This window comes from Aythya marila (assembly GCF_965140915.1).
Source record: "Aythya marila genome assembly, chromosome: 17".
Classification (NCBI taxonomy): domain Eukaryota; kingdom Metazoa; phylum Chordata; class Aves; order Anseriformes; family Anatidae; genus Aythya; species Aythya marila.
The window spans coordinates 1,598,425-1,624,327 of NC_139058.1; the positions used below are offsets into that span (position 1 = coordinate 1,598,425).

General features: G+C 57.9%; 1 protein-coding gene across 1 annotated transcript; it reads right to left on the minus strand.

The window, feature by feature from the left end:
* Nucleotides 1-290: 290 nt before the first annotated feature.
* ACACB (acetyl-CoA carboxylase beta) lies at nt 291-25,700 on the minus strand. Its single transcript, XM_082774321.1, has 53 exons — nt 25,503-25,700; nt 24,280-24,722; nt 21,125-21,257; nt 20,541-20,679; nt 20,245-20,354; nt 19,873-19,954; nt 19,417-19,515; nt 18,986-19,095; nt 18,700-18,810; nt 18,302-18,511; nt 17,925-18,095; nt 17,459-17,620; nt 17,098-17,261; nt 16,210-16,360; nt 16,022-16,125; nt 15,313-15,394; nt 14,670-14,815; nt 14,450-14,600; nt 14,214-14,348; nt 13,631-13,777; nt 13,321-13,509; nt 12,969-13,069; nt 12,803-12,891; nt 12,603-12,727; nt 12,037-12,150; nt 11,839-11,952; nt 11,398-11,487; nt 11,161-11,279; nt 10,832-10,969; nt 10,649-10,748; nt 10,441-10,548; nt 10,277-10,333; nt 9,874-9,915; nt 9,578-9,793; nt 9,292-9,447; nt 8,513-8,716; nt 8,106-8,261; nt 7,599-7,721; nt 7,129-7,398; nt 6,720-6,817; nt 6,441-6,561; nt 6,153-6,263; nt 5,798-5,941; nt 5,594-5,714; nt 5,351-5,447; nt 5,068-5,164; nt 4,671-4,806; nt 4,159-4,336; nt 3,572-3,684; nt 2,871-3,025; nt 2,462-2,632; nt 1,695-1,831; nt 291-1,595 (listed from the first exon to the last, which is right to left on the minus strand). The coding sequence occupies exons 2-53, from the start codon at nt 24,711-24,713 to the stop codon at nt 1,469-1,471; spliced, it is 7,158 nt and encodes a 2,385-aa protein (XP_082630447.1). The 5' UTR covers nt 24,714-24,722; nt 25,503-25,700; the 3' UTR covers nt 291-1,468.
* Between the last annotated feature and the right edge of the window lie 203 nt (nt 25,701-25,903).

Consider the following 25,903-nt stretch of genomic DNA (forward strand, 5'->3'; position numbering starts at 1 on the left):
GACTGGTTTCATCTACGATGTCTTCATTTTTTAAAAAATAAATATTATTTCTTAGCATTAAGCCTGGGTCATTCTAGGTGTGCTGCATCTCAATTACTCCGGTGCCAAGCAGGTGGCACGCTGCAGCTCAGCACCGACCACTGAACCCAGGCAGCTGCTACCAGAAAACCAACCCAGCCAGGAAATAGTTACACACAGCTTACAGATCAGAAATGTTTGCTACCTTACAGCAGCAGCTGCCATCCCCTCCTCAGACCCTCCTTGTTCATACAATGACAAAATGAAAGAGCTCAGGAAAGCCTCCTTGAGGGCAGTGCTCGTTTTATTGCCATCGGTTTGGCGGCGTGTTTCTGCCCGCCTCCCATGCAGTGAGCATCACCCCCCACCTCCCCCTGACAAAGCACAGTGACACTTTCACACCAGAAGACATCTCTTCACACCCTTTCCACCCAAGAACAAGGAGAGCTCCCCCCGCAGCCCCCAGCATGGCCAAGGGGGTGTCCAACACCGCCGCATTGCCCCTGAGGTCCCGCAGCCAGAGGTGCTGCAAAGCACGCGGTCAACTTCTCCCCCAGGTGGCTCAATCTGATTAGAGGCCACCTGGGAACCAAGGCAGGGGTGCAAGCAGAGACCTGAGCCCAGCTCCTGTCCTTCAGCAGAGGAGCCAGGTCGCTGAGGCCGGGGCAGGGGCACCCGGAGTTGTCCTCCCTCCTCTCCAGCCTCTGTGGGAGCTGCAGCACGAGCCAGAAAGGGCAGGACGGGAGAAAGGAGCAGATGGGGTGGTCGCCCTGGTCAAACCGTGGCAGCTCCGCTGATAAATCTGCAGCAACCAAGCCCAGCACGGCTTGTGATGTGTCCTCTGGGCCACCAGCTATTCGTAGTCCTGCCTACTGACTGCTCCGCAGCACAGGGGAGGATGAGACAAACTGCTCCTCACAGTTCCTGAGTTTATTTTAAAGCTTCTGTTTGAGACCGCTTCTTCGGTAGGATTTACATTTCCTCGTGCCAGTGCATGGTCAGCCTCAGAGCTGGACGGAGACCTCCTCCTCTGTCCTCTTGGTGCCTCAGCCGTTCGGTTTGTACTTCCAGCTCCATCGAGTCCTGTGAGATTTACCTGACACACTGGTGCTTGCTTTAAAGGTTAAGGCCAAGGCTTGCGACTAAAACATGGTAAAAGATTTTTAATTCTTTTTAAAAAAATCAGTGTTTGCACCAGGTCCGGGCTCCAGCCTTGGCTCGGGCCAAGTTATCTTCTGCCAAGCTGCCCCTCTGACGAACACCCCCAGCGCCAGAGGGCCCTCCATGTAGGCGGAGAGAACATCTTCATAGCTTAACATACAAACGGCAGCATTTATTTAGGCACAAGGTAAGAGTCCAAGGCTCCAGTTCAAGGGCTGAGGGACTGGGCGGGGAGGTGAGGTCTGGCCTCTGAGCAGCAGCGTGTCCCGGTGCCCCTCCTGCCGCCGGCTCAGGGTGGGCTGTTGTTGTCCACCGTGGAGAGGAGACGGGCGACCTGAGCCTTCTGCGTGCGGGTGATGTGCTGTGTCATCTGGATTATGCAGTCCATGGCCACCTCGGGATTGGCTTGGACCAGGCTGCAAGGCACGAAGCAAGAGCTGCTTTGTCTCTACCGCCCACAGGCCCCAGCCCAAGCCATGGTTTTGGCCTTCACGCTCGACTCCGTGGCCACTCACCTCCGGATGTGCTTGAGCACGTAGTCCCGCTTCAGGTACTTGATGTTCTCCCGGATGGCTGACTTGGTGCCGTCGTCCTCCTGCATGTGCTTCTCCAGCCACTCCACCACCACCTGGTTGTTGTCCCAGAGGTAGCCCTGAGGAGAGCAGCACCGTGTTGGGGGGCCCAGCGCCCACAGACTGAGCCCCTCTTCTGCTGCAGCCCTGGGCTTTTTCCTCCCGTGGCACAACCAGACAATGGGATTCATCTTCTCAGTCCTGCATGTATGGCATGGCATGCGCCCCAGCCCACGTAACAGCCATGGGGACAGGGGTCAGTATGGAAATCAAAACTCAGGAAAGCTTCACGGACTATTAAAAAGGCAAAAGGTTAAGGCAGAACATGTTTCCTTCGCACGCCTTCACTCCCCAGCTCAGCAAGGGCAGGACCGAGCTGGTGAGGTGTGTCACGGCACTCACTGCATGCAGCTCAAACACCAAGACCCCAGGTCTCACTTCTGCCCTGGGAAGCCCTGGTGGATGGTGGAAATGAACAGGCCTGTAGTATTTTTTGGGGGCCACCTTGCTACAGCTGAGCACCAGCACCCAACCGAGATCACCCACCCTGAAGGGACAGCCCCACTCTCAGGGCTTGTCCACCCTGGCACTGGCAGCAGAGCAGCAATTCCCATTGCTGGTTCCAGCTCAGGGAGGCACTGATAAAAGAACCCAGTGGCAGGAGAGTGAGGTGACAGCCTTCGAAGGATGGGGCCCCGGGGTCTGTGTACCTTTTCAGCTCCCTCTGTCTCCATGAACCAGCGCCGCAGCATGGACTGGATGTGGATATGGCTCAGCTCGCTGTTGGCATTTAGGATCTCCATCCTCACCACTTCCTCCAGCAGCAGCCGTCGCAGCCGCCAGTAGAGGAAGGAGCGGGCGTTCTTCCACTCCAGGATGTCCTGAAGAAAGCCCAGGGAGAGGAGCTGACGCGCAGCAACTGCCTGCTCACAGCTCGTGCTGGCAGGCCTGCAGGCAGATCTGCTGGGCTGGAGCAGAGAGCAACACCCGGGGCAGGAAAATGCACAGAGCAGCAGCCCAGGACCCTGCGGGGAATTTTGGCTCCCACCTTCACGCTGCTGCTGCAACCCCAAAGCCACGCCAAGCCCCCTCCCCAGCCCCGCTGCTGCCCTTGCTCACCGTGATGACGCCTTTCTCCTGCATGCGGCCTGGGGTGTCGTGCAGGTCGGCGAAGCGCACGGCCACCTGGTAGTAGATGGGCAGCAGGAGCTCCTCCCGGGCCTTGAGCTGCTTCTCCAGCTCCTTGCGCTGAGCCTCAGACAGCTCAGGTGTCCCTGCAGGGGCAGATGGCTGTCATTTCCCAGCAAGGGGCCTGGGATCTGCTTACTGTTCCCGATGTCTGTGAAGGGGCCGTGCTGTGCTCAGTGCCTGCCACCAGACAGACACTTCATGGGACTGTGTTTAAGCAAGGTTGGGGGACAAAACCCTCCCAGCACAGCCCCACCGCCTGCTGCAGGCAGGAGCAAATCGCAGGGTAAAAGGAGACCTGGTTCATTAAAGGAAGCTTCTGTGCGGCTCTGTAATGATTATTTCATCTAATTTTGGCACTGATGCAGCGTGGCTATTGCCATACTTCATCTCAAAGCACAGGAGCAGTTGCTGTAGCAAAGTCCAGCACCTCCACAGAGCCCCACGGGATATGGGGATTTGAAGGTACCACCACAGCCCCTCGGTAGGCCCCGCCATCAGACAAACCATTAGGAATTTTCCCAAATTGATGAACACAAAAGGGTTTCCTGGTGCTTGCCACCATGGTGTCTGAGGCAAGTGTTTTAACTCACCACTACCAAGGCCCAGAGGCTGCAATGCCCTTCCCTTACCCAGCTGCTCAACAAGCCTGGCATAAACCGTATCGATCCTTCTCATGGTCTTCACCAAATCTTTCTTCCTGAACTTGATCTCCACTGTTCCCCCAGGCTCCAAAATGCCGCCCCTGGAAGGAGTATTTGGTAAAGCAGGGGCAGGTCAGCAGGGGACAATAAGCTCTGGGACAAGGCATTGCTGCTGGTGGCAGTTCAAGCAACTCCCTCTTCTAAGAATTAGGGTCAGAGAAAACCTAAAATAATGTTGTTTCCAATCTGGGATTCTTGGCTATTCTCCCTCTCCTTACAGCTTGCTCCAGTGCACTTCAGGCTAGAGAAACCCTCCAGCCCCCCAAAGCAAAGCTTTCACTCCCTGCAGCTTTTGCTGGACACCGGAGGATCTCCCCAAGGAGATCCTTGCCATACTGCTCCCACACTGCTTTGTAAGAGCCCAGGGACTTTTAGCTAATTGAGCAAAAACTCAGGAGCAAAAAATAGAAGTCTCTGGTGATCGGTGGTCTCTGTGAGCAGGACCCTGACTCTGCAGACCCCGTGTGTCAGGCTGTGCGGGATGCCCGCGGTTTGGATGGAGCACTGAGGCTGACCTGCTGTCCTTGTCCGCGTAGAGCTCCACGTACAGGGGGTTGATGGTGGAGTCGATGACCACCCAGGAGCCGCCCCGCAGCTCCGCGTGCGGCGGGATGTACACCAGGATGGGCTGCTTGAAATCCCGCAGGCTGTCGACGATGAAGGCGCCGAACTTCAGCATTTGGTCGTACATGTCTGAAAGCCAAAGGGACTCAGTGGCTGGGCACCCCGAGTGCCGCAGGGTGGGCTGCTGCCCTTTGCCTCCTCTCAGCCCTTTCCAGTCTAGCTGCCCAAAGCCTTTTTTCTCCAGCAGAGCCTAAACAAACCCCTCAACGCAGCCCAGTGGGAAGCCACCAAGCCCTGGCACCTGGGTCCTGGCAGCATCCCATCACCTCTCCATCCCAACCCCGTGACCTGGAGCTGCTGCGCAGGACCCTGCCATGCTGGGTCACCCCAGGACCCCAACGGGTGGCAGAGGGGCTGGTGGCACAGCAAAGTGCAGGGATCCGGGCCCCCCGAGCGCTGGTACCTTTCATGCCGCTGGAGAAGCCCCTCCAGTTGGCGAAGATCATCAGCGGGAGGTGCTCCCGGTTGAAGTCCCGAATAGCCTGGGCTGTTTTAAAGGCAGAGTCTGGGAACCAGACCTGCCCCGCCTGCTGGATTATCTGGAAGAGACGGCAAGCAGCGTCGTTGAGACCAGTGTCAGCGCTTCCAGGCACACTGTGCCAGCAAGGCAGCAGCACAGAGAGTATGGGGGCTGGAAGGAGACAAACTGAGGGTGCACAAGCTCAATTTCACCAGGATTTAAGGAGAATCAGGACATGCCAAAAGGTTACGCTAAGCTTTTTTTCCCTGCTTTCCCCTCCAGCCCCCCTGCTGCACGCTCTTCCCTTGCCACTCGGTGGCACTGAAGTCTCCCCACGCACCTTTGCCTCTGAGTCGGGGTTGGCAGGGTCTGCAGGTATGGTCACCTCCACAGAGCGGGTCTCCACAGCGATGACACCCACGGGGAGCCCTCCCAGCCTGCAGCAAGGCAGGGCGCCTCAGCAGGAGCCAGTTCCCCTGCATGCTGCAGCCCCACTCCACCAGAAATGTCCCTCCCATAACCAGCCCCATGGGCACAGAGCACTTGCACGTAGCTGTGTTTGCAGCCTCCCCACCCTGGGGCTGGGTAGGGACAGGGAAGCCCCCCCCTGCACCCAGCAGTACCTCGCTCTGCCAACCACAACCGTCTGAGCCCACGGCCTCATGATCTCCTGGAAGCTTCCCTGGTCAAAGAAGCCACTCTGCCACGTCCCCTTGAGAGCTGCAGAGCAAAGGGGAAAGAGGAGAGACACTACTGTGAGTGCTGAAGGGTTTTCTGTGCAGCAAAAAGCACCTTCTGCTCCAGGACAGGAGAGTTTGCAGCCACGGGATGCATTTGGGCAGAGGTCTCGGGCTGTTCTCACTTACTTGGGTGAGGCCTCCCTGCCAGCATCCACCTGGGGTCATAGGGGACTTTGGAGGGGACAAAATCGATTTCTCTTTCAATGGGGTCGCTTATGGCAGTGACGGGCACTGGGCTCCGGTTATCCTGTAAGGGAGAACCCCGAGGGCAGGTCACCAGCCAGGAACCCCCCTAACAGCCCACGCTGCCACCCTGCAGCACCTTCCCACCTTGGGCATGTAGGAGAGCCACTGCAGGATGGTGTAGACGCCTTCAAAGTCATCTGGGACAGTGACATGGGAAACGCCATTGTTGTGCATGATCTGCACGCCTCCCAGCTGGTTGTTGGATGTGTAAACTTCACGCCCCAACACCTAGGTGGAATTACCAACAGAAACACAGATCCTAGAGCAGCAGCTGCCTCTCCTTACTCTACTTGCTAAGTTAAACCTTTGCCTAGGTTCAGTCCCTCTGGTTTGAGGGACTTGAATTTCCACCTCTGCCTACGCAGGGTGATGTTAAAGCAAACTGCCAGGGAACTGCCCCCTCTTCCCACGAGAAGGGGACGGTGCTGGAGCACGGTACCTTGTTGAGAGCTGTGACACCGGTGAGGATGATGTGGGAGTTCTCCACCTGGATGACGCGCTGGCCCAGCCTCACCAGGTACGCGCCGATCCCGATGGCACGACACGTCACCTGGGCACATACACAAGGACACACAGTTATGGGGGAGATCAGGCTGCAGCAATGCTGCTGTCAGCTCTACAGGGCTCTGCATCAGGTCATTTGTTACACCCTGTTATCCCCTCCAGGAAATGTTAAAACCAAGGAGAACTGGGGAGGAGTGGAGCAGGGGAAGGTTTGAGGCTGTACCATGCTGATGGTCACGATTTCATCGTAGGCACGAGAGGACTCCCCAGCGATGGTGCCAGCGGCTCGCAGGTTTTCCACCCCAAATCCGTTGTCCTTCCCAATGATGTCCAGGAGGACATACCTGGGGGAGAGGCAGAGCTGGGATGGCATGGGGAGGACAGGGGGAAGCGTTCCCTTGCGTGGTGGGACCAGCAGGAAGCCGGGCCAGGATGTGGGAGCTGTATTGGCAGAGATGTGGGGCAGGGCTTGGGGTTGTCCCCACAGGACAACAGGGCTCACCTGGACTCTCCCCCTTCCTCCACATGCTCGCAGTGCACTGAGTTCATGGCACTGATCCTCGTGTAGTCCTGGGGAGTCAGGTACAGGTACTTGAACCCCTGAAAACAAAGGGGAGAGTGAGCTGCAGTGCCTGCTTTGTGCTCACTCACAGGGGACGCAGAGTGCTCCAAACCCATCCCAGAGCTGTCCTCACAGCAGGGTCAGGACCAGGGCTGGACAGAGCAGCGGCACCAGCACAGGCACCTTCATCTCCACCCCACCAAGGAAGGTGGAGGGAACCATCCGCGTGGCACTGCATACACACGGGGGCTCGCATCCCGCCGTTTTGTCTCCCAGTTCATCTCTGGTCCTTCCCCAGAGAAGTCCTCTGATCCTCTCTCTGACAGCCAGAGGTGAGGTGCCCACACACCTTGTAGGGATCCTCGGGGTCCACCCAGGCCACTTGGAACATGTGTTTTATCTCCTCGGCAAAGCCGATGCGGGCGCCACTGTTGGCAGCGATGTAGACGCGGGGGATGCCCTCGGCCCGGGCCAGCTCCGAGGCCCTCAGGAAAATCAGGTCCTCCTCCGGCCCGAAGGAGCCGATCTTGTGCGTGATGTCGTTGCAGATGAGCACGATGTCCCGGCCCTTCGGGTACTCGGGGGTCTTCAGCTTCATTTTGAAGGCAACCATCCCCACCTGCCCCAAAATGGCAGAGTGTCACAGGGCTGGCTCCTCCGGGGCAAGGAGGTCGGAGCTGAGACTGCAGACAGACAGAGCTCCTGTTTGGGGAGCATCCCCCGGGCTTTGTGCACTGCTGGGACAGGGAAGCCACCAGCAATTCCCACCGGTGGCAGCTCAGCTTCCCACCCCCCTGCTCCCAAATCGCTCCCCGCTACCTCATTGCCTCCAGGGAGCCTGTTCATCTGCACCAGGTGTCCCTGTGAGTCCAGAACCAGCTCGGTGTACGTCAGGACATCCTTGGGGTACAGGTCTGAGGAGCCCCACAGCTTGAAGAGAGCCTGCAGAGACACGGAGCATGGAGCAGGCTGAAAACACGTGGCCACGGCTGCTCCAAGGCCATCACCAAGTGTGAACGTGCACTTCTGCAGCAAGCTGGGACTTTGTGTGAGCAGAAATTTTGTGTTAGAGTCCTGCTGCTGTCCTCCTTGCCCCAGGGCTTTCTGGTTCACATTCTTTTTGAATACAGCTATGGCAACTTGTAAGAACTAGGAATGAGTTTTGAAATCCTTCATATAACCAAAAACTTCAGGGTTTGGGCTCTTTCTGTTTTGTCTTTGCCAGCTCAGGGGAAAGGAATTCCACTCAAGATGGGAAAACGTGGGAAGGGAGGGAAAGAAAAGGAAATTCAATCATTTGGAGCCTTTCTGCTTCACCAGACCCACCTGCCTGATCATCTCTGGGAAGTCGTACACGTAGGTGGTTCCCAAGGACTGTGCCTGGAAGCGCTTGGCCTGGAGCAGGTCCTTGGTGACGTAGGGGGTGTTGATGAGCATCCCGTGCTGCGGCCCTTGCTTGTCCCCGTATGACTGGAACATGATCTGGAGAGGAGGGCAGAGCGTTGGGGCAGCGCAGAGGTGAGGGACACGGAGAAGGTCGCTGCACAGTGCTGGGGGCTCTGGGACAAACCAACACTGCAGGTACACCAGGGCTCCTGCAGGAACAGCCCCGCAGCTTTGCCACAGCTGGCAGCTGCTTGTTCTTGAGCACAGAACCCTGCCAGGGGACTCGGGGGTGGTTTGGGGTGGTCGTGGTGGGGCTCTGTTTGCTGCCACCTCCTGTGGGAACTCACGTTGCCGGTGCTGGAGTCCCTCACTTCCTTGTAGAGGCTGATGTCCAGGTAGTAGCCGGACTCGTTGGTCAGGAAGAGGCGGATGGGGATGGCCGTGGTGGTGGGCGTCAGGCGGATGTTGATCTTCACCTCGGCCTGCAGGACCCGCAGCTTCCAGAGGCGGCTGCCGTAGCGCATCACCATGGACCGTACCGACTCCTCGATCTGGGTACGGGACAGCTCGTGGGTGCTTCTGCAGCCCCGGGGACATCGCTGTCCTCGAGCGTGCGATGCTGAGCTTGGAGAAGCCCCATTGTGTCTCCACCTCAGACATTTCAGGTTTGCTCTGGGCAAGCCTCTTCCCTCCCTTCCTCCCTGCCAAGGGACAGTGCTGCCATCCGGTCTCTCCACTGGGAAGAGGGAAAGATGGTGCCTTGCATTCCCCTTCAAACAGATAGCCTCTGCTTTCCTGCCACGTGCTGCCTGGGGGCAGAGCCCTCCACTCATCCTTGTACCCTCCAGAAAATCACAGCTTGTCCAAGCCCATGCTCACTGAGAGGTGTGAAATGTCAGCATCTCTCCAGTAAAAATCTCACAGACAACAAGCCCTCAGATGCAGAATTAAGCTACAGGAGCCTCTGGGGCTGCCAAATCAATCCCTTATCCAAGGCTGGGTGTGCACTAGGTCCAGCAGCCAGCGTGTAGGGTGGCAGCCCAACCATGAAGCAGACCCGAGCCCAGGGACAAGGCAATCTCTGTCCCCAGCTCAGCACCAGGAAGAAGGACCCCCAGAAACGCACCTTGGAGGGGTCCATGACGACAGTTGGGACAAAGTTGAGGAAGATGTGGTTGCAGTCGGTGCGGACGCTGGTGTTGTTGAAGGCCACCTCCAGCTCATCCATCGCCTCCAGGAGCAGCCGCTCGCCCTCGTTCTGCAGGTACTCGAAGGAGGCCTCCTGCAGCACGTGAGGCAGCTCTCAGGAGGCCAGAAAAACCCCCGTGCCCAAGCTGCCACAGCCTCCACCCAGGACCAGGGCTCGCCCGCAGCAGCCGGCCCCCATCTCCCACGGGCCGGGGCCGCCTTGCCTTGGTGATGAGGTCCGAGTGCCGCACGATGGCGCGGATGAAGAAGCGGTAGTCGGTGGCCTCGGTGCCCGCCTGAACCTTGGCGGCGCCCAGGTAGAGGTGCATCTTGTGGTTGGCACAGGGGATGGCCGTCAGGTCGAAGTTGCGCATGCGGCTCAGCTCCAGCTGGAAGGCCAGCGCCGGCTCCAGGTGCCGGTAGATGCGGTCCTCTGCGAACTGGGCACGGGGACAGAGAGTCAGGGGCCAGCCCGTGTGAGCAGACCCCGCTCCATCCCAGCAGGGGGGACAGCTCCTACCTCGTCCCTGGCTCTGAACGTGAAAAACTTTGGGAATTCTCTCTAGAAAAAAAGGAGGAAGGCAAAACATCGATAAACCTGGCACAAAGAGGGTTTTTTTTGATTTGCAGAGAATTCATTAAAAATAAAAACCACTAGGTGTCCTCCGCGCCAAAAGAGAAAAGAGCTGTGCCTAATCACTGCCTTTTAAAGAAAACTGAAAGGTATGGAGGGACTACACAGGAACCACACGTTACAGGACACATTAGCAGCATGAGGATAATACAGGAGATAAATCATTATTTGAATCCCCGGTTGGTTGATTCCCAGCTCTCCCTCCCAACACGTGGTATGTCATCTCTGAATGCTTGAGTGGCAGAAGCACAACGTGTCCAAAGCCACTCAGCATTCAGCCTACACTGACCTGCTGGGCAATGAGAAACGTGATTCTCCGGAGACCGCAGTCAACAAGGATGGTTTTCTGCAGGAAAATAGAAGAGAGAGTCAGAGCACAGGGGCCAGCCGGTGGAAGGGGCAGCCACTGGGGTCTGGGGTCCCAACTGGGAGGGTCCAGCCCCTTTGGTGCACCTTGGACTGGGCGAAGGCTCTGAAGATCGGCACCAACTTCTCGTCCTCCACGTGGTCTGCGCAGCGCAGCGCGATGTTGAGGATGTGGATTGGCTCCTCGCGGATGTTCTGGCAATGAGAGCCCCTCTCAGCCCTGCTGCTTCAGCCCAGCGGCGCTGCCACCAGCCCCGCACCACCCAGGGGGGGACAGGAACGGTGCCATGCCCACCTTGCCATCCTCCTCCTCATAGACGGTGGCTCGTGCCTCGCTGAAGAGTGAGGTCTCCAAAGGTGGGTTGGCAAAGCATGAGATCACTTCATCGAAATTCCTGCCCAGACAGCAGGGATGGGGTGAGAAGCCAACATTTTGCCCTCCCCAGAGCCCAACAGGACAGCACCACAGCCCTCTCACCTTGTGAAGTCCTCGAATTTGTCGAAGGCCACCATGGCTCCCATGCGTTGGCTCAGGGGAGAAAAGCCACTGTCCATGAAGAGCTCGGTGCTGTGCCGGGCCAGGTCGGGGTTGGAGATGCTGATGGGGACAGACATCCTGCACAGGGCAGCAAGGTGGCTGTCAGCCGTGGGCAGCACCACTCCTTGGGCCCAGCAAGGACCACGCAGTTCCCGCACAAGACCCTAACCCCAAGAGTACTCATCCTGCTCCCTGGCAGGGTCCCCACACTTTGGAGAAATAAATCCAAAAAGGACCTCATCTGGAGGATGCCTGAGGGGCGAGGGTACCTGTTGGGGTGGGAGAAGGGCAGCATGAACTGGAACTCCACCAGGCAGGTGCCGTCCGAGAGCTGCCGGTGCTGCAGGCTGTTCAGCTCATAGGCGATGTACCCGCGCCGCACGTACACCTGGGGGGGGGACACTGGGGGGTTACTGATGTGTGCTGCTGCATCCCTGCTCCCATTTTGAACGTCTGCACACCCCAGGGAGGGTGCAGACACCCTCCTGTGTCCCCAAGGCCCTCACCTCCAGCGCTGCCATGCGCACAACCTGGTTTGTGTGGTAGAAGAAGATGGGCAGCACATCGAAAATGGTGGTTTCTGAAAGGATCAGTTTCTGGAGGGAGAAAGCAAAGTTTAGGGTAAGGATGGAGTGGGACCCCCTTTGGCCCAGCACAGGACACTGGGAGGCACATCTCAGCGGGGTCCCCCAGTGTGGGCTGCACAGGAGCAGCCCCCAAGTGTGGTGGGACACCCAACCCACTATGGGGACATTGATGGTCCCAGGCATGGATCCACACATCAATCCCCCTCCAAACGGGGCAGGGAAAAGGAGATGGGACAGGCACTGACACTAAAGCAAGCTTTTTGGGCTGTTTTAAAGCCTAAACCACTTATGGAGCAGATCTCCTCAATGGAGACACCCCAAAGTAAAATTTCTTTTGTGGAGAAACACGAGGTTCCCAACCTTCAGGTTCTCAGGGCAGAATTCGTGTCCATACATGTCGATAGCAGAGAGGAATATGGACTCCACCTGGTTGTGCCGCAGCTCGTAGGAGGGCAGGTGAGAGGCGATGAGCACCTGCAAGAGGAGAGGTGACTGGGATGGGGACAGGGACGGGGACAGGGACAGGGACGGGGACAGCCCAGCGCGGTGCTCACTTACCTGCCGGGCTCTCAGGGCCACTTTGGAGTGTTCAGTCTTGCTGAGCTGTGTCAGCTCGTTTAGGATGGCCGTCAGCTCGTCCGTCAGCGTGGGGTCACGGCCACACAGCTGGTCCTACAATGCACACACCGTGATGTCAAGGTTGGAGCTGGCTCCTTGCTGCGGGAAGCATCACCACATGTCCCCAGCCCTGTGGGGACAACGGGGACAAGACCCCGTGCAGGGAACAGGGATGGCAACGGGCAAAATTCTGCTCTTTGAAACAAGCGCAGCAGTGTAATGCTAAGGAGGGGACATGAAGACCCCCTTAACACAGCAGCCATGTGGTGAAACAGAAATAGATGCTTGAATGCAAACCCAGACCCTGGGGATGCTCTGAACAGACGAGAGGAAAGAAAATTTATCAAGCGCCTGCCCACTTTCAAGGGGAAAGCACAAAGCTGTGATGGCCACAGGCAGCTGAGTACTGGGGCAGCCTCTCCCCATCCCACAGCAATATGGAGCTCGCCTCAGCTTACAGGATTTTTCCTACCACAAGCTTTTGCCACTGCACGGGCCGCACTCACAATTAACATGGTCACCAGCAGGTTCTTCTTCGCCACCTGGGCATGGGAGAAGATGCTCTCGAGCACCGGAGTCATGTCAGGTTTGTACTGTTCCCGCAGGCTGATGACGCACTTGTCGTAGTGAGCTGTGGGGCAGAGCACCGTGAGCCCTGCAGCCCCCCCGAGAGCCCCCCAGTCCCCGGAGCCCCCCAAACCCTCACCGTGCTGGAACTGCATCTCCACTTGCAGGTAGCGCCGCAGCAGGTCCAGCACCACTGCCTTCATGTAGCCACGGATGCCACTGCGGTACCTGGCGAGCAAAGAGCCCGGCGTGCTGTGAGGGGGTAGGGGGGGGACACAGGGGGACACAGGGAGCACCGGGCTCACCTCTGCACCAGCTGCACCACGCTCTGCGTGTTCATGAAGAAGACCTCCCGCTCGGCCTTCCTCTGCAGCGTGGCTGCGTGGGTGTCCAGCACCGTGGCGATCTGCAAGGGCACGGGGTTCGGCACCGCTCAGGGCTGCCTGCTCTGCTGGGGGCAGCACTGCCACGCGCAGGGACTTTCAGGGTCATTCCCCCCACCCCCAAATGAAAAAAACACAGTGACCAATAAATATAAACATAAAAATATAAACTTTTTCCTTTTTTTTTTTTTTTTTTTTTTTTTTAAATCAGGTCTTAGCAGGACAAATTCAGGCAGAAGTTCCTGAAAAGCGAAGCCAAAGCCAAGTTTCTCACCTGCTGGCTGGGAAAGCGGCAGAGCACGGAGGTGATGTTGCTGGCATACTGTGCCATCACCTTCCGGATCGACTTCTCCACAGAGAGAGGGATTCTTCCTGAAATGCTGGTCATGATTTCCTGCAGCTCCAGGAGGGGCAGGGAGGGGTCCCGCAGGGTTTTCATCAGCTGTGCCACCCACTCCTTCACCTGCAGGGAGCAAGGGCTGCTGCTGCCTGCACCCCGGCACTGCGCACACCCCCAGTGCTGCACATCGTGCAGGGCACCGGGGCTGCCAGGAGCTGAGGATGCTCTTTGCCCCAGCACCCACCTTGGCACTGAAGTAGGGCTCGGGCAGGCAGTAGCCGTTCATCACGTTGGTGAGGTTTTCCAGCACGTTGCGGAGAACCTGGTGCTGCTTCTCGCCGGTGATGGGGAGGGTCTGCTGGGCTGGGAGCCCCCCTGTGAACGGCTGCGCCTGGAGAAAGTGGAGAGAGGCAGGCTGGCCTGAGTCCTTGCCAATACAAGGCTGAGCACCCAAAAGCTGCAGCTGCCCCAGCTGAAACCAGCCTGACCCCTCCAGCATCTGTTTTTGGTTGGAAGAAGCACCTAACGGTCAGCTTCATGTTTCTGCCAGTACCACACCATGAAAAAGATGCAGAAAAATTATAGATGTAGGCAGAGCATTATGTAGCTACACTAAACCATGCACGGTAACTTCTGTACCAGAGCAAGCACACACAGGATGCTTACCCAGCACCATGCCAGCCCCAACACAGCCTGCTGAGGACATAGCATGGGCGCGCAGTGCCACCCTGTGCCGGGACAAGGACACATCCCCACCCACACCCCAGCCCCGGGCTGCTTCTCAGCTCTGTCCCCCAGCAGGGATCCCTGACACCCCTTGGACTCACCGGCTTCACTTTGGTGGGGTCGTCCAGCTCGAGGCGGGCAATGACGCAGCCTGCCTCCAGCAGCGCGCCCGGCCGCTTGACGTAGTGCACCCGACCTGCCTCCTCCACCGTCAGCGTCATGATGATCTTCATCACCTGTGCAAAGAAGGGGTAAAATGCAAATTTCACCCACCACCACCCTGCTGCTAAAGGGTTTGATCCTGAGCCATGCACCAGAGCTCTGAGAACGTGCTCACCTCGATCTCTGCATACACGCTCCCTTCGGCGAGGTGCCCGCCGTCCTCCACCGTGTACTGCAGCAGCTTCCCCGCGGAGGGTGAGCGCAGCACCGTCGGGTCCTTCTCCTTCTCAAAGTCACACGTTTTGTTGCCGATGGTGATCCGGTACCTTAGGGAGAGGGAAACGTCTCAGCATGGCCCCGTGGCTGCCAAGGAGAAGGGCGCAGCGAGGAGGTACCTGTCGATCTCCTCCTTCATGTAGGTGGTGTAGCTGTTGCCGTTGTAGGAGAGGAGCAGCCCCCCGTCGTTGAGGCGGTGCACGTCTATCTCGATGTGAGTGCGGTTCATGATGATGACGTACGTGGTCAAGGACTGGCGGGCAACCTGCAGGCAGCAGCCAGAGACAGACTTCAGTGAGACCTCTGAAATGTGTGCCATGGGTTTTTGAGAGGCTGGTGGGGTGTGTGTGTGAGCATCTCCCAGTGCTTGGGAGAAAAAACTGCCTTGGGACAGGAGGCTGGAGGCTCTGCTTGAACAGCTGGTTCAACACCTAGCCAAGAGCTGGGTTAACTCAAAACCATGGCCCATCTGCTCCTTTTCTTAGGGAGTATTTCTCATTAAGTTCAATTAATTGGGTTTAAAAGCAAGAAAAGGAGGCTCTTTGTTAAGATCTGGGCCATGGGATGTATGACTATGTCTGTCTTGTTTAACTGGGGTTATCAAACTCATTTTTATGTTGCACATTTTTAAAGGACAGCCTCGTATTTATTGCATCTCTCTCCTCTCGGCAGGACAGAAGCACATCTCCTTGTCCTGAGATGAAGCCTGTGGTGCCAGCGAGTGCTGCAGCCAGCTCTGGAGGAGCACAGCACAGCCCTTACCTGCAGAACGTACTTCACACCCTCATAGATGAGCTCCACGTCAACGATGTTCAGCAAGGAGGCTGCGGGCAGCACTTGGCCCCTGAAACACAACGGCAGGGTCAGGCACCACAAGCCTTTCATTCCTCGCCTGTGCAACCCGTCGGGGAGCCAAGTGTGTGAGATGTCAGCGGTGCTGCTGGCACCGGGCCGCGTGGGGAGGGCGCTAAGGTGACCAGAGGGGACAGGAATTTATACACAACCCACGTGAGTGCCTCTTACAAACACATCCAGAGGCAGCCCAGACGCTGGCAAACACGCTCAGATAAAGGCACGGAGGAGAGCTCCGCATGTCCTCCAAGGCCAGAGGAATAACCTTGGTGCTTGAGCACGAAAACAAAAACAAGCTGCATGCAGCTGAGCTGCTTTCCCTTGAAGGCTGTTTTCACAGCCACGCGGAACGGTGTTCCTCTCCCTGGCTTCTCAATATTGCTTTATCCAGAGCCCTGTGAGCCACAGCACATTCTGACATTGCCCCATGGCACTGCCTTCAAATTTGCAAAGCAAAAATAAGAAAGAAGACAGCCAAGGGAGAACAAAACCCTGGTCCCCATGCTTGAAGGAACCACGCAGATTTCAGGAGCAGCCCTTTAGGGATGCACTCCCTGTGTCTCCCGTGCCCATGGCCATCGGGTCCCACAGCCCCGGCACGGGCAGCTCCCCCCTGCACCTCTCCAGCGAGTGCAGAAAGTCAGTCATGCACGTCCTGAAGGCAGCATCTGCGACGTTCAAGGCACCACAGACGACACCCAGCATCGTGTCCGGCTTCTCTGCCTAGGGGTTACAAAAAATGGGGTTGGGGTCTCCTCACGGAAGGGAGAGGTGACCCCAGGGGCTGCAGGGGCCAGTCTCCTCCACCTGCACTTTCTCGGCGATCAGATGGTCCAGCCAGCCAGTGTCGATCTCGTTGTTCTGGAAGCTCTCTGTCTCCAGAAGTTTAACCAGATACTCCACCGTGGTCCGGAAATCCCCGCGGATGGAGAGCTCTTTCAGGGCCACCACCATATTCCTTTCAGGGAGAAAAAAAAAAAAAAAAAACATTTTCTTAATGACAAAGCGGAGCTCTGCTGCATCCAAACACACTTCCCCTGCCTTCTAAGCTGTCCCCAGGCACTTCAGACACCAGGAGCTGCCCCTGTTTTCCACCCCCTGCTCAGGGCAGGTGCTCACCAGCTCCCCATGCAGCACGTTTCAGGGGCTCAGTCACCGTCAGCCCATCAATGTACCAAGGGGCTGAAGGGGTTGTTATGCAGCAGCCAAAGGCTGCAGGAAAAAAGCACAGAGGCTGGAACAATGAGTGCCCGGCCCTAGATGCCCTTGTGCCTGGATAAAACATTCCCACAGGGCAGGAAGGGGATGACATGGTGCACCATGAGCCTGGCTCTCCAGCTCTTTGCTCTTTAGGATTTGTTCCAGTTTGTTGAGAAATTTACTGCTCAATGTACAATAAAGCTTTGACTTCAAACACTTAAATACCCAGGACAGCCCTGTTAAATGTTGCTTAATTACTGAATGAACACTGCTGCTCACTGGCACTGAGAACGTGACTGTCTCAAAGAGCCACGTTGATTAACTGGGGCCATAACACCACTGCAGTTTGAAAACTTTGTCTACGAGCAGATGGTCTCTGCAACACAAATAAGCCACTCAGCACTGCAGCTGAGATAAGAGCCAGCTTTCCTGGCTCGGGCACCTATTGGGAGTCTTTTCTGAGGACACTCTCTCAGCCCCGAGTGCCACACTCACGAAATGGCCTCCTCCCGGTTCTCTCCCCACGAGAAGCAGTGCCCAAACTGGGAATCGGCAAATTCGTGCAGACCCCCGGCAGCTGCCACGCTGAAGTACCCCCAGACGTTCTTGCTGCTGCGGAAGTTCAGCTCCTGCACTGTCCCTGAGCTGGGCTTGAAACCCTGAACAAAGAGCAGAAGGCATTGAGAAAGCGGGCCTGGAACCCACGCGGCATAAATAGGGAAGGGGGAACCCCTCTGCCTTTTATGAAGATTTAATTCACCCCGGGGGTTGAATTCCCTCCAGCTCTGTCCTGTTGGGGAGGACTGTGCCCTGTTCACCCCCCCAGCAGCAGGGTCCTCGTGTCCCCAGGGCTCACCTCCTCGGGGTTCTCGCTGGTGATGCGCGCGGCGATGACGTGGCCCCTGGGCACGGGGGCGTTGGTGGGGTTGTTGAAGCAGATGGGGGTATCGCCCCACGGGCTCTCCCCGTACAGCACGCGGATGTCTTTTATCCTGTGCAAGGGGATGCCCATGGCAATCTGCACGAGCAAGAAAGAGGGCTTCAGCTGCTGGAATGAGGTTTTAGCATCAAAAGCACAGCTCAGTGACACCACCAGATGGTCTGAGGGAAGAGCAATGGGAAGAGGAGCCGTGCTGCAGACAGCTCCTCCAGGCAAGGAGCAAGAGGAGAAGGAGGGACACTGCAGTGATTCTGCCTGCACCCTACACACTGGTATATGGGGCAGCTTCCCTCTGCAAGCCTCCAACCTAGTGCTTTTCCCTACATTGCAAAATTTCTTCATTTTGTACAGCTTGCAAAGCCACCCGCGTGCATTCAGGTACCTGGAGCTGGGCAGCGGGGAGGTTCACATCCGCAATCATTTCCGTGCAGGGGTGCTCGACCTGCAGGCGTGGGTTCAGCTCGAGGAAGTGGAAGCTCCCGTCCTCGCTGTAGAGGTACTCGACGGTGCCCGTGCTCACGTAGCCCACCATCTGCGCCAGGCGGACCGCACACTGCAGGAGAGTGTGAAACCACAGCGCTGAGAAATGCCCCTCGATTCACCACCACAGAGCTAGGGCTGTCCCTGCCCACGTAAAAGGACACAAGCAAGGCCAACAGGCATTTCTAGAGAGCCCCTGGTGCTCAAAACCGGGGCAAACCCAGCAAGGAACAGGCCAACTTCTCTTTGTCACCTGCAGGCTGGGAGAAGGCCACCCACCTTCTCCATCACCTCGATGACAGCAGGAGCTGCGATGGTGGTGGGTGCCTCCTCGATGATCTTCTGGTGCCGGCGCTGAATGGAGCAGTCGCGGCCGAAGAGGGAGATGGCGTTGCCGTACTCGTCGGCCAGCACCTGCACCTCCAGGTGCCGCGCGTGCTGAGCCAGCTGCATCAGGAAGATGGGGGAGCCAGGTGCCTCCGCCTGCACCTGTGGCAGGGAGAGGGTCACACTTCAGCATCCAGATTGAAATTAACCTCCGAAATTAAGCCCAGGTCCTGCAGCAAGCCCGGGAGGTGCCACTGGGTGCTTTGGGGTGGGAGCAGGACCCTGGTGCGTGCCCCAGCCTGGCCGAGGGGACAGGGAGGGACAAGACAAGGGCTCCAGGTGCCTCTCACCTGTCGGAAGCAGGCACTAAGTTCCTCTGCTGCCTCCACTTTTCGGATGCCTTTGCCCCCACCACCTTCTGCTGCCTTGACCATCAGCGGGTAGCCGATCCTCTTGGCCACCTGAGGGGAACAAGGACTGGGGAGGCCAAAGAGCTCTGGACCCCAGCTGGGTCATCCTGAGCTGCACCCACACAGAGGGACACGCTGCTGTCAAAGTGTCCTGGCATTGCTGCAGGCTCCAAAGAGAAATGGTGGTGCACAGGGGACAAGTGGCTGCCCGTGGGCTCAGCTTTACCTCCAGGCCTTCCTCCACGTCCTTCACGCAGCCCTGCGCGTACGTCTCGAGGGGGATGCTGATCATCTGCTGACCCTTCTGGTCCTCCTCAGACCACTGGGCCACCAGACCTGTGAGCACACCCAGGGACACGGTCACCACAGGGGTGGCAGGGCCACCATGGGGACTGCCTGCTGGGTACACCCAGGGTAGCTGGGGATCCCACGGGGACACATGCCATTTCCCTGGGTTCCATACACCCTGTCCCCAAAAACCCTTCACCCAAACCAGCAGCCGCTCAGCTGCTGTGGGGTCCCAAATGTCCACAGCCACCCTGTGGCCAGCCGGGCCAGGGACCCCCAGCCCTGGAGCTTGCTCTGGGAGAGAAGGAGAGGCAGGGAGCAGAGAAACGGGCATGGGGAGGGTGTGTAGGGCCGCATGGAGGCACTTACCGCTCCCGCTCCACGGCAGCGTGGGGATCTGGACTGTCTGAGCCACAATGGTGGAGGCGACTTTGTCCCCCAGGGCCCACATGGCATCGCTGGGGGGACCTTAGGACAAGGAGGGAAGGGATGAGCTGGGCCAGCCGGCCCATCCCCACTGCCCAGAGGTGATGGACACTGCAAAAAGCTGCTCCCCACAGAGCTGCCACCATCAGTCATGGGGATGGCCCTTCTGCGAAGACAGGGGTGCAGGAAATACCCCCCCAGACCCGCTGTCCATGTAGGATGGAGCTCAGCCCCTCTCCAAGGGGCAGCCCGTGAGGTCTGCTCCCATCCACAACACACAAACCCGGCAGATGCATGCACAGATGCATGAAACTGGTGTCACTGAGGACCAAGCATGCATGCACCCCCCTCCCAGTGCCCACTGCTCCCTCCAGCAAACAGAAAGCAGTAAGCCCTTACCTAGGAAAGCTATCCCATTTTTCTGCAGCAGCTCTGGCAGCTTGGGGTTTTCTGAGGCGTGTCCCCAGCCAGCCCATACAGCCTGGAAGAAGAGATGGAGCAACACAAGTCGTTATATTCTGCACCAGCACCTCCCTTTGGCCATGGCATCATGCCTGACTCCTCTGCTTCTGCGGGGACATCACCCCCACTCGAAGCACCCCTTCTGCTCTCTGTGTTTCCCTTGGGGGCCCCCAACAATTAATCCCAGCCCTTGCTGGCACAGGAGCTGGGCATTCTGGCACCAGTGTGGTCCTAAATCACACCTAAATGGTCCCCTAAGTCATCAGGGAGGCCCAGAAAAGAAGGGGGAGGCCAGCGAGCAGCTGTTACCTGGACTGGGATCCGTTTGGAAATGTCCACGATCAGCTCCACATTGGCATAATTGTTGTTGTTGGCCCCCCCGGGGACAGGCACGTAGTGATCAGCCATTTTGATGTACTCTGAAAGACAACATGGTGGCAGTGGGAGCATCCTCCCGCATCTGGGACTGGGAAATTTATTTTTTCCTAGATCTGGTTGCACGGGATGGCAGTGGGTGACCCCAGGCTGTGCAGAGCATCCCACGTCCCGGGCAGTGATGTGGCAAGGAGCAGGGGGGGCTGTCCTGGAGCGGTTTTTGAAATTACCTGCATTAGCCTTGAGATCTTCGGGGGTGACCATGACCACAAAGCGAATGGCACGCTCGTTTCGGAACATCTCGTAGGCCCACCGGCGGATGGAGCGCATGCACTTGACGGCGGCGATGCCGTTGTTGGCGATGAGAACCTGCAAGGGACAGAGATGGGGGTGTGAGAGGAGAAAGTGGGGGGATGTGGGGGCTGAACCCCTCCTGGCTGTGGGGGCAGGCAGCCCCAGGAACGGCAGAGCAGGGGCAGGATTTGGGGCAAGATGTTGGGCAGCCCTGTTTGGGAGCAAGGTGGGGAGCAAAGCCAAGCCACAGACAGGCGGACAGGCTGGTGAGGCTCATTAACAGCCTGGAGCTAACGAAGAACAGGACTTTGGCCTTAATTTGTGTCACTCATGCAGTGCAGGAGTGCACGGCAGCATTCAGAGGGCTCTGCTCTCCAAGAGGGGATGAAGCCAACGGGACAAGGGCTCCATCTGCCGCGGGTGGCACGGAGGGATGTGGGCAGCACGGGGAGCACAAGGATACACGGCGAAAAGCGAGCACCCCGCCGCCAGGCAGAGGCAGGGCTGAGTGGGAAGCCACCTTCTCGATGACACGGTTCCCCCCGAAGCGGGTGACGAATTCGGCGGGCGAGGCGACGGTGAAGTCCCGCTGCAGATCCATCTTCCTGTGCTCGCGGCCGCGTTTCGCCAGGTGCAGCCCGGACATGCTAGGCCTGCAACGGGACGGGAGAGACATCAGCGAAGGGTTACGAGCCAGCCAGGAGTGCTGGAAAGGCTCCTGCCCGCCCCGGCTGCCTGGGAGGAGTCAGTCCTGTGGGCAGCCGGAGGCTTAGCATGAGCAAAGACCCAGATAAGACTTTGCCTCCTCCGCGGTTTCCTCTGCTGAAAGCAAAAAGCCAACCCTCAGCTGCTGACCCCGCAGGGAACACAAAGAAGGCACTCTGTGCTACCAGCTCCCCGCCACCCCGTGGGCTCTCTCCAGGGATGTTTGGCACCTGCTGCCAAACTGCAGGGAAAACCGCTTCCAGCTGAGCTAAACAGGACGAGCAGCTCGGGATGAGCAGAGAATTTTGTGATTTCAGCTCCCCGCCCCTGGGAAAGGTGCAGGTGATCTCCAAGGACGCCGAGCGGCCGCAGGTCTGCGTTTATGCACCGTGTTTGGCAGCCCCGGGGGCCCTGGCATGGAGGACAAAACCCTGAGGGTTTGAAGCAGGGGAGCAGGGAGCTGCTGAGGATTTCTGGCCGTGGTGGGATTTCACACCACGCTGCCCTGTGGCTGGGGAACTGGGACCCCCGTGGAGATGAAACTTGGCCATGTGTGCGAGCTGGAGGCGAGCAGCCCTGCTGTGAGCTGGGGGTGCCCTGAGCCCACCCTGACCTTGCTCTGGGGTTACTGAGGGAGGGCGAAGAGCAGGCAGCGCTCTGCGAGCAAGGCTTGGAAGGAGCATGGTGTTCCTTCCCCAAAAGCTCTTTTGGGGATTTGCTCTTGCACAGCCTGCAATGACAGCTCCCTCGGGTCAGTACTGGGTCAGACCCCATCCTGCCTGCTCCATGGCCCTAAAATCCCTGAAATAACTCCCTGGGGGCACCACACCACCAGCCGGACTCACCCCTAGTACGGTTTTCCACTGAAGGCATCTCCACAAGCACCGGAGCCGTTCCTGCCATACACTTCCCTGCTGCCATCCAGAAAGTTTTAAGCAACTTTCTCTTCTAATTACCAGATCCACATTCTCCCCTCATCACCCAGCCAGGCCTAATGACATTGGACCTTTGATTATGATTCCACGGGTGAGCTACAAATAAGTGAAGGGAGAAGGACAAGCACCCCCAAACGACCAGATTTCACACCAGTGGCACATTTATTTCAAGCAGAAATATGCCGACACCCCCTGGGAGCTCAGGAAATGCCCCATTCCCTCCGTACACTCAGGATATTTTACGAATAGCCACGATTTTACAAGGTGATGGATTTATCACTTCCCAGTGCATCCCCCCCAACGCTCCGCAGCTCGGCTTCCCTCCCGAGCCCCCTGCAAACCAGCGCCAACGCACCCGTGCCATCCTGCAAACCTCAGCAACCGCCTCCCCGGCGAGCCTCAGGTGCTGACGGAAGAAAATTCCTCCCATGATAAAGCACAGACGAAAACCAGCGGGGCCCACAAGCAAGGCGGTGCCTGACACCTTCCAAACACCCAGCTCAACGAGGAGACACCGTTTGGCTGAGCTGGGCGGCCGGGCCGTCGGTTTTCCTAACGTGTTCCCGCAAAGGTCTTTTATTTTTAACTGTGGTGGGAGCGGAGGAGCCGGGCAGCAATGCTTTGTTTCCAGTTATTTATAATTGTCGTCAGCTGGGTTTGCACCGGGAAGCTGTTGTGTGCTGCCAGCAGGCAGCGGCTCCTGTCCCCTCGCACAAATGGCACGGGGCATTGCTCCTGCAGGCTCGCATCAGTCTAGGCTCTTACTCAAACATAGTTTTGAGAAGCCAAGAGATGTTTTGGAAAACTCAGTATTGACAAGAGAAAAAAAAGCTTCCCCATTCCTGCATCTTCCCTTAAAAAATAAAAAAATAAAAATAAAAATTAAAAAAAAAGTTTGGTTTTGTAACTCAGCCAGAATAAGTGGGGCACTACCCGCAGAATAAGGCTCACCTGCTTTTCATCAACTCATCATAGAGCAAAACCACCAAAGTGCTACTTTTTTTTTTCCTTTCAGAATTCATCTGGAATGGCTGCAAGGGCAGAGGATGGGCAGGAGGGCTTCGCTGCTTTCCTAAACACCACAGCAAAACCACCAGCAAGTGCCCCGCACCTCCAGCTGCTCTGGGGCAGCCTTGAGGACATCCACAGCGAGCCTGCCAGGCTGCGTGGGGGCACAGCAGCACCCCACAAAGCCCTGGGGGCACATTAGCGTGCCCCCCTGATGGGAAAGTGCCTGCAGCAGCTGGGCTGGCAGCAGGACTGGACCCCCGTAGGACCTGGCCCCAGGGGCACAGGACAACACGTGTGTGTACAAATACACGTGCAAGTTCATGGGTAAGTGCACAGGCAAGCACCCTGTTACAGGACTCAGCTTAATTTGCAGATCTACCTCTCCAACCCCAAATGCAGCCAGTGATGCTAGTGCACAAAACAGGCACCCAGGCTGCAGGGCAAATGCCAGCAGCACCCGCTGCTGCTCAGCACCAAGACCAACACCAATTTCGTCTCGTTGTGCAAGAACCCCTCCTCGTGTCTCAATGCCCCCCAGTCCTGCACCAAGCACAGCTGTGGCCAATGCACGGGGAGGTGGTGCAGGGCCAGAAAGAAAAACAGGAAAACAAAAGAGGAAGAGAAAAACAGCAGAAATTTGGTAAGTTGGCTTCAGTGCTGGGGTTTGCACTTAAAGGAACATCACACACACAAAAAGCGGTTTCCAACCCATTCTTTGGCATCCAAAATCAATATAAAATGCAACCCCATTCCAGCCATCCTTGCTGAAGAACCAGGAGCTGTCACAGAGGGCCACTCAGACACATCCACCCCTCTCTCCAGGGTGCTGCTGTTAGCCTCATTATCAGGGTTTTTAGCACCAAGAGCACAGGGGGCAGGACTGAGACATCACTGTGGTTATCTGCTAAGCACCTGCAGGTGGTTTTTAGCAACAAGGGCCCCGAGGTTGGAGAAATACACCACCCAAAAAACATCTGCCTGGCCTGAAAGCGCTCCTTTTTGCTCCCCACCCCTCACATCATACCTTATGCCAACATGGGACTCCAACAAGGCGTTCGTGGCGGGGGCCTCAGCACTGGATCCCCCCGCGCCGGCCAGGCTGCTGCGCCGGCTGCCCACCCTGAAGGCTGCAGCCACCACCTCATCGTCAGAGGAGTTTTCATCAAAGGAGCCCAGCACAAATTTGGCCAAGGTCGGCCGGCGGAGAGCGGCGGGGTTGTACACCGCGATCTGCTCCTGCTCCCCCACGGCCGCCCTGCCAAGCTGCAGAGGGAGGCTTGGGGCCGGGGGGCTTGGTTGTGCCAGGGGGCTCGGCTGTGCTGGGGGGGCTGCCAGCCCTGAGGGGGGCAGCGGGGCCGGGCTCTGCTCGGGCATCTCCTCCTTCTTGGGGCTAGAGCTGGACATCTTGAGGCACATCAGCAGCGCGAGGATCAGCAGGAGCACGGCCACCAGCACCATTCAGTTGCCCTGGGGAGGAGAATGCCGGAGATGCTCCCTGAGCAGTTTTGCTGCATCATGGGCTGAGCTCCACCATCAGGGAATCCTTTCCACCCAGCGGAGCCAGCGGCAGCTCCGACACCGCCAGCCATCGCAGCCAGGGGACGGGAGCCCCCCCGGACCCCCCATAGCACCCAGCCCACCCCTCCCCACCTCAGCCGCCAACTCCCGGAGCTGTTTTTTCACTTCCCAAACCAGCATCTTGGCAGCGGCCACACTGCTCCTCTGTCAGGATGGGAAAAGCCACCCCGTGGCTGGGGGCTAAAATGGGCGCCCTGCAGCAAGGGGGTGGCCCCGTTCCACCCCCCCCCCCCCCAGCCACTGGCACCAAAGGGTGGCAGCAGCCCTGAGGTGACAGGGGTGACCCCAGCCCCAGCTGGGTCCCCGGGGCAGGGTGGCCGTTAAACCGAAAATTCAGTTCTGTGAACCGTTAACGAAACGGGGGGGCACAGAGGGGAACTGCCGTGCCCCCCGTCTCTAAGGGGTGACCTCCCCTCCTCTATCTCAACAAATACACCCAGCACTAATAATTATTTTGTCTTATTTTTAAGAAAGAGCCCATCCTGGGGGCTGCAGGGCTCCCCCATGCACCCGTTATGCACCCCCCCCCCCAATTCACAGCTCAGCACGTACCCATGCATGGGGTCCCCAATCCCCCCCCCCCAGAAAAAACAAAAACAAAACAGCAGCAGCTATATTTAACCCCCCAACACCACAAAACCACCACAAAACCCAACGGGGGCCACTCACCATCGCTCCAAGCCCCCGGTGTCCCAGGACGAGCCCAAACCCAGGCTCGGCCACCTGAGGGGCCACAGCTCCAGGCTGAGCCCCTCCACACCACCCTGAACGCGTTGATCGGGGCTGGTGGCACTTGGTCCCCTCGCCAGACCGGGTGACCGCCGTGTGCTGGGGGCAGCGCGTGTCCCGACCCCCCCCCAGGGCCTACAGGCCGGGGACATCGCCTGACCGCCCGCAGGGTTTCACGTTTCAGGCCCCCACAGCCTGCGTTAGGTTTGCCTGGCTCGCACGTGACGTTAACGTCAAGCTGAAATATTTCCCTGTTAGCACGCCTGGAAAACTTCTGCTGGAGGAGAGAGTGGAAAGCAGAGGCGGGGACACCCGATCCTTGTGGGACAAAGGTGCCAGGC